Source organism: Silene latifolia, chromosome 2, assembly GCF_048544455.1.
Source record: "Silene latifolia isolate original U9 population chromosome 2, ASM4854445v1, whole genome shotgun sequence".
In the NCBI taxonomy this organism is placed as follows: Eukaryota; Viridiplantae; Streptophyta; class Magnoliopsida; order Caryophyllales; family Caryophyllaceae; genus Silene; species Silene latifolia.
This window is the reverse complement of record NC_133527.1, coordinates 59528103-59546852: the sequence shown is the minus strand read 5'-3', so window position 1 is coordinate 59546852 and position 18750 is coordinate 59528103. Positions and strand designations below refer to the sequence as shown.

At 36.6% G+C, this 18750-nt stretch overlaps 1 protein-coding gene across 18 annotated transcripts; it reads right to left on the bottom strand.

The window, feature by feature from the left end:
• Positions 1-5632: 5632 nt before the first annotated feature.
• Positions 5633-18476, bottom strand: LOC141642783 (receptor-like serine/threonine-protein kinase NCRK). 18 transcript variants are annotated; one of them, XM_074451714.1, is made up of 13 exons: positions 18277-18472; positions 16722-16809; positions 16557-16625; positions 14146-14242; positions 13979-14051; positions 12613-12729; positions 11785-11895; positions 10706-10972; positions 10032-10273; positions 9427-9723; positions 8612-8845; positions 7642-7869; positions 5633-6120 (listed from the first exon to the last, which is right to left on the bottom strand). In XM_074451714.1, exons 4-13 carry the CDS (start codon positions 14173-14175, stop codon positions 5803-5805), a joined length of 1917 nt encoding a protein of 638 aa, XP_074307815.1. In that variant the 5' UTR covers positions 14176-14242; positions 16557-16625; positions 16722-16809; positions 18277-18472; the 3' UTR covers positions 5633-5802. The 18 variants fall into 18 exon arrangements, with proteins under 18 accessions (XP_074307815.1, XP_074307823.1, XP_074307814.1 ...); XM_074451722.1 differs by having other exon boundaries at positions 11785-11892; XM_074451713.1 differs by having other exon boundaries at positions 16557-16605.
• Between the last annotated feature and the right edge of the window lie 274 nt (positions 18477-18750).

The following is an 18750-nucleotide window of genomic DNA, read 5'->3' as shown; positions in this document are numbered from 1 at the left end:
TAGTATCTACCTCATCAAAACTCCTCTTACGAGACAAAATCTCTTTCATGAATTTAGCATATGAAGGAATTTGATTAATAAGTTCAGTGAAAGGTACCGTTACCTGTAGATCCTTCACAACTTTCAAAAACTTCCCGAATTGCTGCTCAATCTTCGTATTCAATTGTCGGGCCGGAAAAGGAAGCTTAATCGGAATAGGTGGCTCGATAGCTTTACTCTTCCCTTCATCCAAAATGAACGCCTTATCAGCAGTTGAAGGCGTTTTACAAGCAGTAGACGACGAATCAGCAACTCCGTCTGGCAAATTAGTCGATTGACCACTTTGGCCAGTCGATCGACCACTTTTTTCAGTCGATCGACTTTTTTCAGCTTTGTCAATGTCCTGTTCTAATGTTTTAATCGATCGACCACTTTTTTTAGTCAATCGACTTTTTTCAGACGTTACAACCACTTCGTCAGCACCTTCATCTTCCGCATCAACATCCAGATCATCAATAATAACCTCGTTGTTCACCCGGGACATCTCTGGTCCATCATATGTAAGACCACTTCGTACATGTATCGCATTAACGGTCTCATGAGGCTTAAACGGCAACGCACCCGGATGCCTACTTGTGTTTTGCTCGACAGCTGGGCAATTTAAGTGTCCAAGACTTTATTGTGAGCCAACAATTGAACGATTAAAGCCTCCTGCTTTTGTGAAGCTGCCATTTGTTGTTGTAACATAGCTTTAATGTCCGACATATCACTGTTTGGAGCCTGAGGAGGAGGCTGCATCTGTTGAAATTGCTGTTGAGGCGGCCTATTAAAGTTCCCTTGTGGTTGATTACCAAGATTTTGAGGGATGATGTAAGGATTGGCATGAGGCGGAGTAGGTTGGAACCCATTCTGATTTCTCTCAGCAAAGAAATTGGAATACGGAGTACCTTGCTTGAAAGACTGATAGCCATGAACTTGCTCTAAAGTACTCATAAACCCAGCTGCAACATGACCATGTGTACCACATCGCTCACATGGGACCTCCTGTTGAAACAAAGCATTAGCTGTCTGCTGATTTCCCAAGGACTTGGTTGTCTTTAGTTCGGCAATCTGGGCGGTTAGAGCCTCTAACTGAGTTGCAATTGCATTATCCGTACCGCCTCCTCTTTTGCTATCTCTTGGATTACCATACTCAACTGTGTGAGTAGCTATCTGATCAATTATTTTCCAGGCATTGGTATCATTAGTGTAGTCCTGGAATCTCCCATTGGCAACTGAATCATGTAATGCCCTATGATCGTCATATAGCCCATTATAAAACTGGTTACAGAGAAACCTGACCTGGAACCCATGATGTGGAACAGATCGTACTAATCGTTTGAAATGAACCCACGCCTCATGAAGGTCTTCAGCAGGACCTTGTTTGAAACTCGTAATTTAGCTTCGGAGAGCATTAGTCTTCTGGGGTGGGAAGTATCTCTTATAGAAAGCAAGAGCTAATGAATTCCAGTCTGTAACACCATGAGCTTCCATATCCAAGTCACGCAGCCACTCCGCTACATCATCTCGCAGGGAAAAAGGGAAAAGTGTCTGTTTAACTTGCTCCTGTGTCACCCCCGCAGTCAAAGGAACGGAGCAGCAGTAATTAACAAACTTCTCCATATGTTTAGCTGGGTCCTCACCAGCTCCCCCTCCAAATAAATTCCGCTCCACCTGATTAATGTTAGATGGGCGAATTTCGAAAGTACCCGTATCCGAGGTGGGGAGCTTGAATCCCTTGGGAAGAGAAGCAAGAGTGGGCTCAGAGTGGCTTGCTAAAGTCGGCATGATGGTAGTAGGGGCAGAAGTAGACGTGTCTTCCTCTAAAGACTGATTTTCTGCAAGAAATGTTGTGTAAGCTAAATCAAGCGTACTCAAGTCTTCTGCTTGATATATCACCTTCCAAAAGTTTCGTCTAGCACGGAGAGTCCTTTCTGGTTCTGGATCAAAGGGTATGAGTTCAGACCTGAAAGACCTGGGCATAAACAAAACTAGCACTGAAAGGTGAGAAACGGTCTCAAGGAACACAGGTTCCTTGAGACAAGAGACAAACTGAAATAAAACAAATAGAAAAATGTGTCGCCTCCCCGGCAACGGCGCCAAAATTTGACAGGCTAGTCGTGTATGTACCAAAAATAACCAACTGGTCTCTAACTAATTTAGCTAGGGAAGTCGGGATCGTATCCACAGGGAGGCTATTTGCAAATCTAAATGTCAATTCAAGTCTGTCCGAGTCACAAAATTGGGGGTTTTGAATTGGATTTTGTCTATTAACTAAGGTAGCAAACAAAAGAAAGTAAATTATAAACGAATTCAAATAAGAGAGAAACAGCTAGGATGGTCGGTTCACCGCAGTCTACAACGATCTAAGATAAGGTCAACGGTCAGCAATAAACGGTCTGAAGGGTACTGAACAGGTCTTCTCGGTCCACTGTTTGCCCTAGAATCCTAATGTGGCTTTCGCCCTGATTAGAGTATCCTATTGGTCGTAGCAAGTCTTCGCCTTTTCCAATCTCTCGATCCAGGTCAATGTTTAACAAGATGGTCAATTAATTACGTGCGCTTAATTAATCAAACCGCTATCAGATGCCACGATTGACAATTCAGACGGAGTAAACAGCCAAACCAAAAACCCTAACATATTAAGTCATTGAACAACGGATCCCCTAAATCCTAGCACAAGAAGTTTAGCTACGCATAATTAAATGAAGAACAACAATTAAAGTAGAGAAGAAAACTAAGATTTGCATGATGGAACTAAATAGATATTCAACTAGCATAAAACGAAAACAATAAGAACGATAAAAGAAAAATAATAGAAATAAAGAACGAAGAACGATTGAAATTACCGAATTGAAGGTGAGGAATTACAAGTTTAGATCCGAAAACCTGAAGGAGCAAAGTAACGTAAAACAATATTTTTGCAAAAGTAAAAGGTGCCCTAATAAAGTTCTCAACTTCTGTTTATATAGAATTAGCTGATAATTATTAATTAAACGACTAATGGGCCGAAATACTAACTAAGCAAACACGGCCTGGTAAGAAAAATAGTCGATCGACCATAATTTCAGTCGATCGACCACTTTGTCCAGTCGATAGACCAGAATTTCAGTCGATCGACTTTTCTAGGTGAACAGCAGCGTCAATCATCACTTAATCATGCTTCCTTTCGTCTTCACGCATTCCAAGATGATCATTCCCGAGCCTAACTTCACTAGTATCCATAATGCAACTCTGGGGACGAGTTTTGGCTTGTTTAACACTCCTTTCGGGTCCATATCTACACGAAATACAAAATAACCCAAAGTAGCCGATTCATGGGAGAATAGTAGCCTGTCGCTACTAAATAAGCATAGAAATGCGTGCAAATGAGTAAAGTAAATGTATGAAATAGGCACGCATCAGTGAGCTATCATAAGTAACCGCTCCCGACCGGTTTGGGCCGGGGTGTTACAGTGAATATGTCTCATAATTTATTTCATCGTAATTTTAAGATATGTCATAAAAATATATATTAATGATAAATTTATTAGTTATGTAACTTTTAAATAGTTTTATTAATTGAAATAAATTTTAATACTAAATAGAGGTAGTCTAGGCGAAACCGGGTACCAATACTAGTTACTTGATTAATTTGAGAATTAGGGTCCATAATTGATTAATTTGATAGATTTGATTGAAGTTGTGGGGAAGAGAATTATAGAGAGTTTGTTTACTTTGTTTTTGGGGGAAGGGTAAGTAATGGAAAACTAATTGCAAAAGTCCCATAAAAGAGTAAAGAGCAACTATGTTTTTTTTTGGATTAATTAATAAGAATAATTCAATTGCTGACCTACTTAAAATAATCTCACATATTCATTATCTCATAATAATCTTATTTATTCCATCATTTATCTTTAATTTCATTGACGAAAGGGCAACCTATTGAACAAGTTACCTCTTAAACTTATTTTAAACCCTTCATTAACCAAAACCTAACTTATTTATCTCCTTCTTCTTCCTAATCATTACTCAATACATCCAATGACCCAAATTTCCCAGAATGATAAACTTTTCCCCAAATTAATTAACCCTAATTTCTCCAATCATCGTATCACATTTTCTCGTAATTTCTCGCGAAAATTCCACTTTTCCTCTCTTCTACTTTGTCATTCCAGATTTTTCAACCCATTTTTCTCAAAGTTCGAATCTTTTCATTCAATTATTTCCCAAATTTGAAAAAAATAAAATAATCAAAACCCAGTTGTTTGCTTTGTTGCCTTGTTGATAGAAATGATTTGTCAATTAGCCTTCTTTATTAAATGCTTTAATGATTTGTATGTGCCCCGACGACATACTCACTAGCTCATTGCTAACAACTCTTTTTTTTTTTCTAGACATAAATGCGTCGTTTTGTTTTGTTTTGTTTCGGAGTGTTCAGATGTGGTGAAACATTGTAACTCTGATTTGGACTTGGAGATCGTCCGATATGCCCATTTTTTAGTAATCTGAGTAGGTTAAGGAAATAGTTTACCATTTTCATTTTAGTTTTTAGATAATGATGGCTGCCCAATAGAAAAGGAACATGAATTTATGGTTGTTGGTCGGGTTGGGAAGTTATGGGTAGAAACGAAGAAAGTTTACCTTTCAGATTTTGGGGAAGTGAAATGGAGGAAGAAATTTAGAGAATAATGGTCTTTAGTGATAAATGAAAATGAAGAAAAGTAAAACAAAGGAAGAAGAATACATAGAGAAGAGAAAGGTTACTTGGTAAAGGTTTAAAGTTACCGGTTATCACATGTCACTACCAATAAGAAAGCATTTAGAGGGGGTGGTTCAAATAAAAAATATATGAGGTATGGGTTTAGAATGAGCCAAATCCAAAGGAAGTACTTGTTTGAGATTTATAGACGTTTTATATATATACCTCAAACCCATGAGGGGTTTCTCGTACCCAAGGAAAGACCATGGGTATCAAATTATAATGAGTAAAACATGTGAAAACAAGAATTATGACATATTGTAAATCAATTTTTTATATACTTATTTGAGCAAAAAATTATTTTCATGATTTTATAATATCAAAAATTATTATTTAAAATATTTTATTTTACATATTTCAACTTTAACCGAGTTTCAAACCTATACCGCTTAGAATTGAAACAAACACGGGTATGAGGAATGGAGTTCCACCCATATCACCCAGATATGATTCCTGATTCCAAACTCATACCTATGCGCGAAACAAACGCCCCTAAGAGTTAAATGATAGGATAAATCAAATTATTCTGGAATAATAAACAGTTGAGGTGATTTTGAGCAGACCAGTAATAGTTTGGATTATTCTTATCAATTAATCCTTTTTTTTGGGTTATTATTTTTTAATTAAATGCAAACAAAAAATTTACTAATCAATTAATATCAGCATATTAATGATGTAAAGTATTCTATGTTTAAAGCAGGAGATTGATCATTAATGATAAAAGTGCGTTTAATAGTAGGATCTGGTCGTTTATGTTAAGAAACTTTGAGGGTGGTGAATGATTATTGGCGGTGTCTTCAAAGCCGTTAGGCAACTTTGAGGGGTGGCTTCGGACTGCGTCTGGTGGGTTGGGTGGTCTTGGAGTTTGGGTGCCGCGGTGCATAATTGAAGCACATAGATTATATTATTTCCATTTTACAACTATAGAAAAATCACACGTTTATCACAACAAGACTCAAACCATACTGTATTTTCATTTCCAAGATTCTGTCTATAAAACAACTCGACTACCACCTATATTATTCATACTGGAAAAGCCGTGACTAATGGCCATTCTCGACACAAAATGTTTCTAAACGAGGCTGTGTCAAGTCCACCTCATCACCACCATTAGTATTATTAGACATCCTTGTTGCTGACAAATGTAGCAATCGGTCTATATACTGAACTGCTGACAGATTGATTGGCTGCGCAATGCTATCGGCAAAGAGATTACGGTCTGCATCCAAAGACAGTGATCTTGACGACCACCTACTTGGACACATTTGCTTAAGCTCCTCGGAATCTACAACAACCTCGACTTGGTTCACGGATCTCCCCCTAGCTGGTTGTTCACTTCTCGCATTGTGAAGAGACAAGTTCTGTGAATAGGAGAAATATCACTTCAGGCAACAGAATAATAGCAACAGAATTGAAAATTGCAACATTGAATAAAATGAATTTTTCCTTACATTCCTATCACCATATCATATTTTGTTTCACATCAACAGCTGGACGTGGAACTGAACCATGTTACTCGAGGTCATTGTGCCTCTCACTTACCATTAATTAAGTCACGAGTACTTTACTGATTTTTAGTAGTTATAGACTAGGTTGCACGGACACGCCTAGTTTTGAGCGTTCCCGTGTCAGACACGGACACTCGTAGGACACGCCTCAAAACGTTCTGGACACTTCTTGAACCGTGTCCCCGGTTTTTATGTTAAAAGAAAACGTGTCGGACACGGTCCAATATGGTTGGACACGGCCCGTGTAGGGTGTACACACCAAATAAGCAGTTTTGAAATCAAAATCTCACTTTATTAGTTATCAGGACATCTCACTTTTCCATTTTCCCCTTACATCTCACTTCTCCTCTTTTTTTCTCTTGCATTGCGACACCTTCCAGCCTCCCCTCGCCTTAGTCCGACCGCCGTCGGCCTCCCCTTCGCCGCCAACAACCTCTGCTCGCCACTTATCTGCTTTTTCATTTCCCTCTAATTTCTCAATCTATATTTTATTTCTATATTTTATTTCTATATTAAACTATATATATATTATACATAATAATAAGCTTCTAAATAATAAAATTAATCAAAATCAATCGTTCTACATAATTATTTTGTTATTATTAAATTTGGGGGTTTTAAATTTGAAAATTGTTGATTTTTCGGAAGTTAGGGTTTGTTTGATTTAGGGGTAATTTTCGGAAGCGAATAACTAAGTTGTTATTCCCATTTACCGAAAGAAGTTTAATTACCCTTTCTTTACTGCTGCTGCAAAAAAAAAAAAAAAAAACGAAAGAAGTTTAATGAATAATTACAATGGTGCAAAGGATGATCCGTGAACTCCCTTTTTTTCAGCTTTTGGTGAGCATTGTTTGTCCAACTTATTTTTGGTGCATTTTAATGTTAATATATTTTGCAAAAAATATTCGGTTTGATAACTATGACGAATAGTATTGTAAGACTCGAACTTGGGTTTGTAATTTGGAACCTTTGATACTTTTTATTTAATTTTGTAAGACTTGAATGTTTATTTAAATTTGGGTTTGTAATTTGGAAATTTGTAGTTTTTAAGACGTTGATTTTAACATATAAGATATTAATATTGGTTGTCATTTTACGATTTTGTGGCCTTTTAATGACCAAAGTTTAGATGTTGGTTATAATGGTCTTCAAATTCCCTTTATTTTAATATGTTTTTTTTTTGCCGTGTCCGTGTCCTAAAAATTTTGAAGTGCCGTGTGGCGTGTCCGTGTCCGTTTTCGTGCAACCTAGGTTATAGATTGTACTTAACTCTGGTTTCCTTAATGGGAGTACTTAATAAAGACTATTGTTAAGCTGTGGAACTCATCACCGAGGTTGAAACATCCCTATTTATTATAGCTCAAGTGTCTTTACCTGAAAAAAATTTGTGGAATATCCTCTACGGCTTGAGTTATCAGGAGCAATTGTGGATAGGACCTGAACAACTTCACTCATACTAGGCCGGCATTCAGGATCTAACAGCAAGCACTCCTTTGCTAAGTAGGCCATAACTTGCATCTCTTCTTCAGGAAATTCCCCATTTAAATGAGGATCAGGCAACTCGGCTATTACTCGTTTACTATTCTGTAAGCGAGGAGCAGCCTGCAGCAAAATAAAGGCAGTTGTTTGACACGTAATGTCGGTCTTAATCTCAGTTGCCAGCTAACTAGCCAGTGAAATTAAAGTTGGCAGGTAATATACTTCCTCCGTCCAGATAATATTGTCTTACTTTCCTTAATGGAAAGTTTTAAGAAAAAGTGAAAAAAAAAAAAAAACAATTTAACCCCTAAAATTTAAAGAAATGAGGACGTGATTGAGGGAGTAATTTTTAAGGAGAATTTGAAGTCTTAAGTAGGGGTTAATGGGTTATAGTGGATGTTCACTGTTTTTCCTTACTAAATTTAGAAGGGACAGTTAATTTGGGATGGAGGGAGGAACCGTTATTGAAATAGTAAATCATGCTTCTTATTGACTTGATTAATAAAGCAAAATGGCTCTAATCTGAGTTTGGGCTTAAATTTTGACTGCAGTATTGCATGGGTAGATGGTTTCCATTTTTAGTGAAAACAAATACTGAGTAAACAGTCTGGTCTTCTTTTTATTGTGAGTAGCTGTAGGCGCAAATCACAACACGATTTTCAACATGTGTCATACCTCTCTGTGTTTTAAACGCAACAGTAAGGTTGTGTACATGGTCATGCAGCCTACCTCCCTACTGATAATGGGAGCCTGTGAGGCATTATGATAAAGGTGGCGTTGGAGGTGATTGCATGGGTAGATGGAAGAACTTTCATAGTCACCAAATTCATGCCATTTGAAAGAATAATAAGAACAAAATACATACCCAGAGGACAAGGCTTTCTTCAATGTTAGAAACACTGAATATAGGTGCCCGGCCAGTTATCAATTCTAGAAGAACTACTCCAAAGCTGAAAACATCTGATTTAAGTGAACCTTTCCCGACAATGGCATATTCTGGTGCAAAGTAACCAAAGGTTCCTTGAATTCTTTCAGGAGAAGAGGAATAGCTGGCTGAACCATCCGTGCTTAAACGTTTTGCCATACCGAGATCAGTTACCTTCAAGTTGCAAAGTGCAAACCATGAAAGTTGTCAGGGAGTTACAATTGTCTTACATAAAGTGTGGAAATAAGATGGGAATTGTCCTTTGGTTACCCAATTAGGTACCCAACTCGGCAATTCACTTTAATAATCTAAAGACGAATCCCATTCTAGATAAATTATTTTCTTATGTTTTGTTAAGATTTGATGGCTCACAGTAATACTTCTTGACTCAATAGCAGCCTCTTTTATCACCTTTCTTTCACTCCAGACGATTGGGCAATTAGTCTCTTGAGATATCGTCTCGTGTTGATTTAATGGGAGCGAAACCAATATACGAGAAACTAAAGAGCCTATCGAATAGATCCCTCTATCACACTCAAAACAAATTTAAATATATCTACCCTATTACTTTGAGTCGGTTTCAGGTTAATCATATCATATGAAAATTTGTGGCGGACAAATAGAATATCATTGCTGCTGACACTGTATGAACAAAGTCTTCTACAGCTTCTGCTAAGCCTATCTTCTACAAGGTTTTTGATATTAGATGCACAAAGGAAGATGAAATAATATAAATGAACAGTTGATTGTCTTACTTTTGCCCTCCAATTTTCATCCAGTAGAATGTTTGTGGACTTGACATCTCTGTGCAAAATTCGTGGGGCAGCAGCTTCATGTAGATACTCCAAACCTTTAGCAGCCCCAAGAGCAATTGAGATACGGGTTCTCCAGTCTAAGTACTTTCCTGTAGCTCCATCTAGCCAATCTCTCAGGTTGCCATTCCCCATATACTCGAACACAAGTAACCTATCACTTTGTTTTCCCGATGATAAAGAGCAGTAACCAAGAAGTGGTACAATATGACAGTGATGTAGTCTTGATATTAGCTCAACCTGAAAATTATTATTCCAAAGAATATTTTTTTGACACCCATACAACAATGAATCATGTATGAGATGGTTTCACGCGTGTGACCAAATCAAATCCTTAGGTAGTCATAATTTATATGCGGCTTTTTGGATTTTTCTTTTTCTGGTTGGTTCCACCCCAATAAAGTTAATGGCCTGATCTCACATGTAAGACCGTCTCATATATATTTTTATGCCACTATAATAAAGCTATAATGATAGGAAATATGTTGGGCAGCCAGGCACAAGTCGCAATTTTTTTGGAAAGATTGCAAAATCAAGGGAGCTGATACCTCTCTGAAAAACTCGGAGTCTGAATCCAACTCGTTAGAAGCTTTAAGCCGCTTGACCGCTATTGTCCTACCATCTATAAGATGTCCACTATACACATGGCTGCTTCCCCCAACACCAATTAGCTTAGCATCAGAAAATTTGTTTGTTGCTTGTTCCAATTCAAAATATGGAAAATGGATGACAGCACCACATATTTTTCCCTTTTTTCGTCTGAATAGAAGGGAAGCAATGCTAATACACCCTGCAAGAAGATATTAAGACAATATGATATGTGATGCAGATACCATATACCATATGCTTGAGTGCAAAATGCCAAGACAACCTCGTTTTGAATGTTTATTTTTTAATCAAAAAAATTGGTACATATACCGATTGAAGTCCTCAAGAAGCCAAGGAATAAGAACATTAATTGGCAGTTTAGCTTTGATTGACAGCGTGCCAGTGAAAAGATAGACCCGTGGTGTAACCACATAGTTATTCTCGAAAAATGATGTTTTACACTGCTAAATTTATCAAACTTAAAAAAATTAAAACTTAAAGACCACAAAATAAAACAAACATGTGACAACTAAGTGAAAATGACCCATACTTAGGGTTTTCTTAGCTTCATCTCTGAGATAAACATGTGTGATTTAATTAATATAGTCTTGAAAATATTAATAAACAAACATACCTTCAAAGGAATCAGTCATAAAGGAATCAGCAAATCTGGATGGAGGCTGAGGAAGAGACTTATGTCTTATTAGGTCAGTCGCACTATTGTAGCTGGATGCTTTCTCTGATAATATTTTTTGAGAGCGCTGTTTGTCTTTTTGATAGAAGTACCATACCAAAGATGCAATACATGCCAATGTAGTAAGCACCAAACATACAAAGAGAATGATCACAACTGTTTTGCTGAAGATGTGCTTTTGGGGAGAATGTGCATCAGAAACGACTCCTGTTAAAAAGTTTATAAAACCTTACTTGAGATGAAATCATATAAAACCTTATCAACTCATTATGTTTCTGCCTGTAAATAACAATTTAAATGCGACAAGTAGGCTTACATAGCCTCAAATATACGGAAAAGGATTCAGTGATTCCATATGACTATATGGCAAAGTTAAGGAACCATCTCATCGGTTTCAGACATATTTGTCTTAAAGAACAGATCAATGTCCTCATATATGAATCTGTCGTTAGTCTGAGACGTCAGAAGTGGTTATCAGACGAAAAAAGAAACCAAAAGTGACCACCTCATGTCACAAGAATAAGCACGAAATGTTTTATGCTTTTAATATGGAACTAAAACACGACATTTTATCTCTTCCGTGGTTCCATACCCTGAGCACCACAACGTTGTAAGCAAAATCTTAAACCAATTTCATCTAAGCTTATCGGAGAAATTTAGTACTATACATGATGAATGTGTGGAAACTTGATACTCCCTATATCCCAATTATTTGATTACCTTTTTATTCTTTTTTAGGGGTATTTTAATCAAAGGTAAACAAATGATTGAGACAGAAATTTTAGTACTAACGGCATCTAGAATCTCTGAAGTTTGACTTATAGAATTGGCTCACAGTGAATCGAAGAACTGGTTATGAAGTTCTAGTTTAATGTTTTAGAATGTTGTTTTGGGATTGAGGGGATAATAGAGTAAATCCTAAGAAGCTTCAATAGGAGAAAACATGGATAAAACTGAAAACCCTTCCAACAGATTAGTAAGCGATTAACATAAACCACATTAAAATATCAGAACATTACCAGAGCTGCAATTGCAGGAAGTAAAGCAGTCACTGTTCAGATTATCTGTCGCCAAATAGGGTAACTGACCGCCATCACAGATACACGACCATTTATTGCCAGTTGACACTGCTGGTTTGAACAGGAAAAATCGCACTAAGTTCCAGAAAGAAGAAGGAAATCCAGATCTCATGCCAGGTAAACATCATATTCCGTTTCAACTTACTGGAGCTGGAAAATTTGTTCTCCCATGCATTGAATAAGCAATTACAACAATCGAAAGAAAAAAAAAATCATTTCCAATTGAGCCAAAGACTCATTAAAGTGGTTCCACATCTTTTTATTGTGAATATCATCAGTTTGTTCAATGTAATTCTTGACGTAGTTTTCACTATGAGTCATACAGAAACAACCTCTTGGTGTTGCTACCACAGGGGGTAAGACTGTGTACATCTCAAGAAAATCAAGCTTGAATAACTATATTTAGTAAATGGAAATATAGAATGATTGTGAATTTACAATTGATTCTAATCACAGATTATTTAGTAAAACTTATGAGGATATTAACATTCCTTGTAATGTAAAAATAGTTTGTAAAAACTCATTGTTTAATAATGAGTGTGATATAATAATCAAATATTTTCCTGCCAATTAATTCTCTCATTCCTTTATTATATTTTGTGTTGGAATTCGCAAGTTCCTACTCCTACAACATCCGACTCCCTGCCCGCAACTTTTGGGAGTCATTGAGGAACTAGGGGTCTAGGGTAGTGATGTTGTATTACTGTGAAGTTCAACTTCTTCTAGTTTGACATAATTTCTAATGACAGGAAGAGAGCACTAGCATACCAGGTCCGCAGTCACAAGATCCTGAGCATTTGCCTGCAATGATGGAACCTTGCATTTCTTGATGAACTGTAGAGCATATACATGTCCAGCTACTTTCAGATGTATTTGAAATCTGTGCTGCAACCAATAAGAAAGGAATCAATTTTGCTTCCCAGATTCATTACAGAAATAACAAAAACAAATATTCCGACATATACAGGATAAATAGTGAAATTTTTGTGTCCACTGCATTTTGTTTAAACTATAGAGAATTGTTCAGTAAACCGTTGTTTTAAGAAAATAACTTTATTCTAATGGGGCAAACATAATTAGTATTTAAAACACGATAGTTGTATATTTATTGTAGATTTGTAGAAAATAGATGAACTTACTACCAATAATCAAAAGATACGCGAATACATCAAATAAACACCTGTATATTATAAATGATCTTCTACATACATGCATCTAACACATACATGTATCTAATGTAGTGATGTTGTTCATCCCCGTTTTAGTGTGAGGATGCAATCCATTCATATTTAAACACATTGCAGAGGATGCAGCTGGAATTTCCGAAGAGTTTACAAAATGAATTATGTTCAGAATTTATTCTTAAAATATGATATTTGAGTTGATTTTTCATGGTAGTAATCTATGCTCTGCCTCTTTTTTTTTTTTTTTTTTTTTCTCAAATACGTATACCATTTGCTGAAAGGCCTGCTAACCAAATTTTGTTTCGGAAAACAAACAGCTAATATAAACCAAGACGAGGAAGTATACGTAAAATAGCAACAATATTTTACAGTTTTGGTTGTCGATTTTTGCGGGGCTTAGTTTAACAAGAAATAACATAATGAAAGGTTGGAAATCCGTCATGCAAGAAGCGTTAGATAACATAATGGAACCATTTATGACCATGCTCCAAAGAAACTCCTGCTCAAACGACAAAACCTTTTCCCTGTTTGGAATATCAGATCGACTTTATGAAAGCAGTGAAGGGTTTATTCCGATGCCCGATGAAATATGAATTTTTGGCTATTTTAAAAAAATACTCCCTCCGTCCCGGTCATTTGTTGTCCTTTGATTTTGGCACAAAGACCAAGGAAAGAGGAGAGGGCCAATAGCTAAATGACAAGTGGAACAAATTGGGTGTGAATGATCAAATTACTCATCAAGTTCATTCTTAAAATAGAAAGGACAACAAATGACTGAGACACCCTAAAATGGAAAAGGACAACAAATGACCGGGACAGAGGGAGTAATAAATTGCGTGGCATTTTCTACGTTCGTAGTTTTAGGCAAAGCTGCAAAAGATACAGAATACTATGTATGATGACACTGCACGGAATTAGATAGAGAGAACAGCTTAGCCTCAATTACTAACATGTTACTTGATGAATCAAAACCAGGATCAGGACAGAAGAAAGAGCGACTTGCAACTTCATCTTCAAAAGTTCCTACAATAAACAAAAAAAAATCAATAAAAGAAGGCTCTGATAATACTCTTTAAAATCAGATTGAAGATATGCTGATATCATATACAGTAGTTACCTTGACATCTAACAGAACACAAGCAAGCATCAAACAATTTACACTTGGATTAACTGCATTACATAATACATGATGTTCCTGCCACTGTTCAGAGCTTCTGCCACAAGAAAAACAAATATAAAAACATACTCCCTCCGTACCACACCAAAAGTAACACTTACTATAAACGGACGTACCACACCAAAGGTAACATCCCTTATTTGGCCAACAATATTACCAAGTTATCCTTATACCCATTTGATATTTACACAAAATGCCATTACATACCCCACATTCCAACCCACAATTATACCCACAATTACATACCCCACCTATTTTTTCCCCACTTTACCCTTACTTTTTCCACCTTTTCTTAAATACTCCATTTTTCCCTACGTTACCTTTGGTGTGGTACGGAGGGAGTATTAAAGTAAATAGAAGAGCTCCAAAATTGAACCCAATGGCAATAAAGCATATAGAAGAGCTTTCTGGGCACTCAGTTAGAAAATGGTGCTTCTACAAGACGACATAACACATCCAGGAAAGAAACCTTACACAAAAGTATGAATGTTTTATTGAAGTATGAAAGTTAATGACACGAGTGAAAATGAAAGGGATGACCTTGCATACCTTCACACAAAATACGGTTGGCACATCATGTCCACAACTTTGATTTATGACCTTGTAACTACCAAGTAAATACACCTAATTCTAGATACTAATGGCAGCCTTTGCATCATGCACCACAACAAACAGAACTTTGCATAAACCCATTTACAGATTAAGGTTGGACACTCACCCATCGAGCTTAGTAATAGGAATATTTATAATTGTTGGGCCTCAACCATCACCTTAAGGTTTTGGTTAAGATGGTTCATCTATCATGGTATCAGAGCCAGTGTGACCGAAGGTCACGGGTTCAAATCCTGGCAACCTCAAAACTCCTCAAAAACTCGAAGTGGATTCCAGCATACAGGCCGGGGAGCCGGTGCACAACCAACCACTCTTCAAGCCCAATGGGCATTTGAGTGAGGGAGCGTAATAGGAATATTTATAATTGTTGGGCCTCAACCATCACCTTAAGGTTTTGGTTGAGATGGTTCATCTATCACTTAGAACAAAGGTTCACAAATTCATTCGACCCGGACTCGTAAAATTTTCTATAGTCGCATTCACAAACTGATCATTCAACCACTCACTAATCATGGCCTTACAAGAACAACCGAGGCCTTGCAAGAGTTTCACACTTTCACCAAATTTGATTTGTCTAAGTGATATCACTTTCATATGATCATTGTGGTTATGTTAGCGAAGAAAAAACAATGGTCAAACCAGAAGCTACCAAATGTTTAGTTGGCCAACAATCCCAAAGATCATAGTGACCACCAATCAATGCCAGAAACTATTTATGGCCTGCTATACAGTCTAAACAAAGTACTAACAAGGTACAGCTTATTGGCTTCGAGTCATTGACCAACCACTTTGATAGGTTCGACATCCAATGCATTTGGCAGTAGGGATGTCAATTTCACCCGCATCCATCAAAACCCGATCCACCCGATCCTAAAAGATGGATGAAAACCCGATTTAAATGGATGGTGGATGGATGACGGATGAAACGGATGTGGATGACGGATGGGTTGGATGAAGAAATTCCACCCGCCATCCACCCGCCATCCATCCATCACCCGATTTTATTATTTTTAATTTAATTTTTATTACATATAACACATTATTAAGATATAAAATATTTAAATTTTCATTTTTTTCTACTCTCAATATAAATATTTTGTAAGCCTACCCACTAGAAAGTTAAACTAAATTAATTATCTAACTTTATTTTTGTAGAGAAAAAAAAATCATCATTTTTTTAAACTTGAAATTATAAATGCACAACACCCGTTTATCACCCGATCCACCCGTTTCATCCATGGATGATGGATGGATGGATGACGGATGATATGTTTCACGGATGACGGACGGGTTGGATGAGATTTTAAAAAGACGGATGGATGACGGATGAGGCTTCACCCGACCCGAACCCGATCCATTGACATCCCTATTTGGCAGCCAAAACTGACAGTCGAATTGGCATTTGACATATCAAACACGCTACAGAAGAACGCCAACAACAACAACAACAACAACATCAGAGCCTTAATCCCAAAATGATTTGGGGTCGGCTGACATGAATCATCCTTTCGAACTGTCCATGGGTGAACGCACGCCTCAAAATGCGAATAAAAAGGGAAGATGAAAAACAAAAAGGGAGAACTACAGAAGAACGCCACAGAAAAAAAAAAAAAAAAAAAAAAAAAGTCACATGTTCCTCAACCTTGCTTACATTTAAGAGACGGCCAATGCAGGAACAATTTGCATAAGAGGGATTGAATGTAAAACTTAAGTTACCAAGCACAATACGTGAATATTACCTTGTATTTAGAGGCAGGCTCTTTAAACTTTTGTCCAACCTGAGCTTGACTTCAAAGTCACATAAGATACTAAAATCATGTCAGAAGTCTCTTACACCATACTTCAACCATCAAATTATGCACCATTATCAATTATCATGAGCTTATACAAAACTAAAACATTACCTAAGAAAACCCGAAATCCTTACTGAGGAAAATTGTGTTCAACGGCGGACTTCTCTGCATCCTCAGCACCAAATGCCTATTAATGTTACTGTCAAAAATAAAACCCAACCGACAGTGTCATTGTCGCAGGAAAAAGGGAATAATCATTAAGCAGATTAGTAGTTTGGCTTTAAGCAGGGGACTTTTGGAGATACTGGATTGCATTACCGACAGATAAACAATTAAAAAACTCATCATTTTTAAACCATTCTTTTAGCACAGAAGAAAGTGACTGCTCAACTATTTGACAAATCAATTAATATGAAGCATCATCAATTAATATTAAAATAAGCCTACTGATATCATTATGAATCCCATAATTCAAGTTTACTGCTAAAAAATTCCTGTTCCTTCTGATTGAACGCATCACATTTTTAAATAATTAAAAACTAACATTTGGGTATATATTGAATTAACACAAAAACACATAGAATAAGGAATCTATTGCCCCCCTCCCCTCTTCATCACAGATAGTATTTCAAAATTAATCAGTACATTTAATAAAAACTCGGGAGGGTTAAAAATAGGAGATCGGTCAAAGTTGGATTATTTCCGTCAAATTTTCCTACAACTAATAACTGATTCACCATTTCACCATCGTATGGCTCTAGAAAATGATGCACTAAGTTAATTAATTAAGAAGAAAGCAGAAAAGTCAGGAATACAGACGTGGAGTAGATAATTTAAATTTAAATGCTCCAATAAATGTAGATTCACCAGAATCCCAGCTGTGTTGAGAAAATCAAAATAATTTGAAAATCACAAATAGGCACTTGATACTTAACACAATATTTTGTACCAAGTACTAGTACGAGTCTACAACCTTGAATTCAAATCCCGTCATCATCCAAATTTTACACTACCAAATTATATGTTATTATATTATAAAAATAAGCAAACCATATTAAGTGGAGTTGTCGTATTATTACCGACGAGCTAGCAGAATAAGACTAGTCCGATAACCCTAGATCAATCAAGACTATTCCTACCAATAATATATAATATATTTATTTATAATAAAATTGGTCTCCAAGAAAATGCTCTGTATATTTATTCAATAGGTCTTGGTATAGACGGGTGGGGCGAACAGACGGATAAAGATCTCTAATAAAATGGGTAGGGGACAAGGTGGGACACCCCCATGTGCTTCCCACTTTATGACAAATGGGTATTTTGTGTTTTGAAATGATATCCGTCTATACGTATAGACGGATAGTGTCCGTCTATAATGAGAATTTGTGATATTTATTTGTATATTTGGTAATATTCTGTTTAAATAAATAAAATAGATTCAAAAAATGTGGTTTTGGGGACAACATGGTGTGAGATTATTAAACCAAAATAAAGTCAATGCTGCATATAAATATAAAAACTTGAGCAAGAAGATCCAAAAACAGGAGAATGTATGATACTGTTATTATTTTGTTCGGGGATTTTGTGAAAGTACAAGTACAACATAGTATGATTTGTGTATAAAACAGTAGAATTCAGAAAACAGAGATATTTTGAAAAATACCTGAGTTAGATGACTGATAAAAGAAGACGATGAAGCTCAAGTAATAGTAAAAGCTTGAATATAGAGTGATGTCAAGTTGTGAAGGAAGGAATAGCAGAGGACAGTAAGTGCACCATTGCCAATGTTTTTTTTGGTAAGTAGTACCGGATGCACCAATGCCAATGTAAGAGTGTGCGAGGAAGAACTTGCGATTCACAAATTTTTAATTAGTTAACGGCTAAACTCTGAATGTGGGGTCACTTTAGGACCTTCAAGTTTATGTGTTTACACGCGCCTAAACATGTCTAACTTTCTTCATTTATTTGGGCACGCGTTTGACCCGTATCCATGATATTTAGGCACGTATCCGACGCGTGTTATTTGGACATCATTTGAGGTGAATAATGTCCTTTTAGATGAGAAATGAGCTGTCGAAAGAGATTGATTAGAAAGATTAACTTGGCTGGGAAATGAAAATGAGTTTTAGGCCTGTTT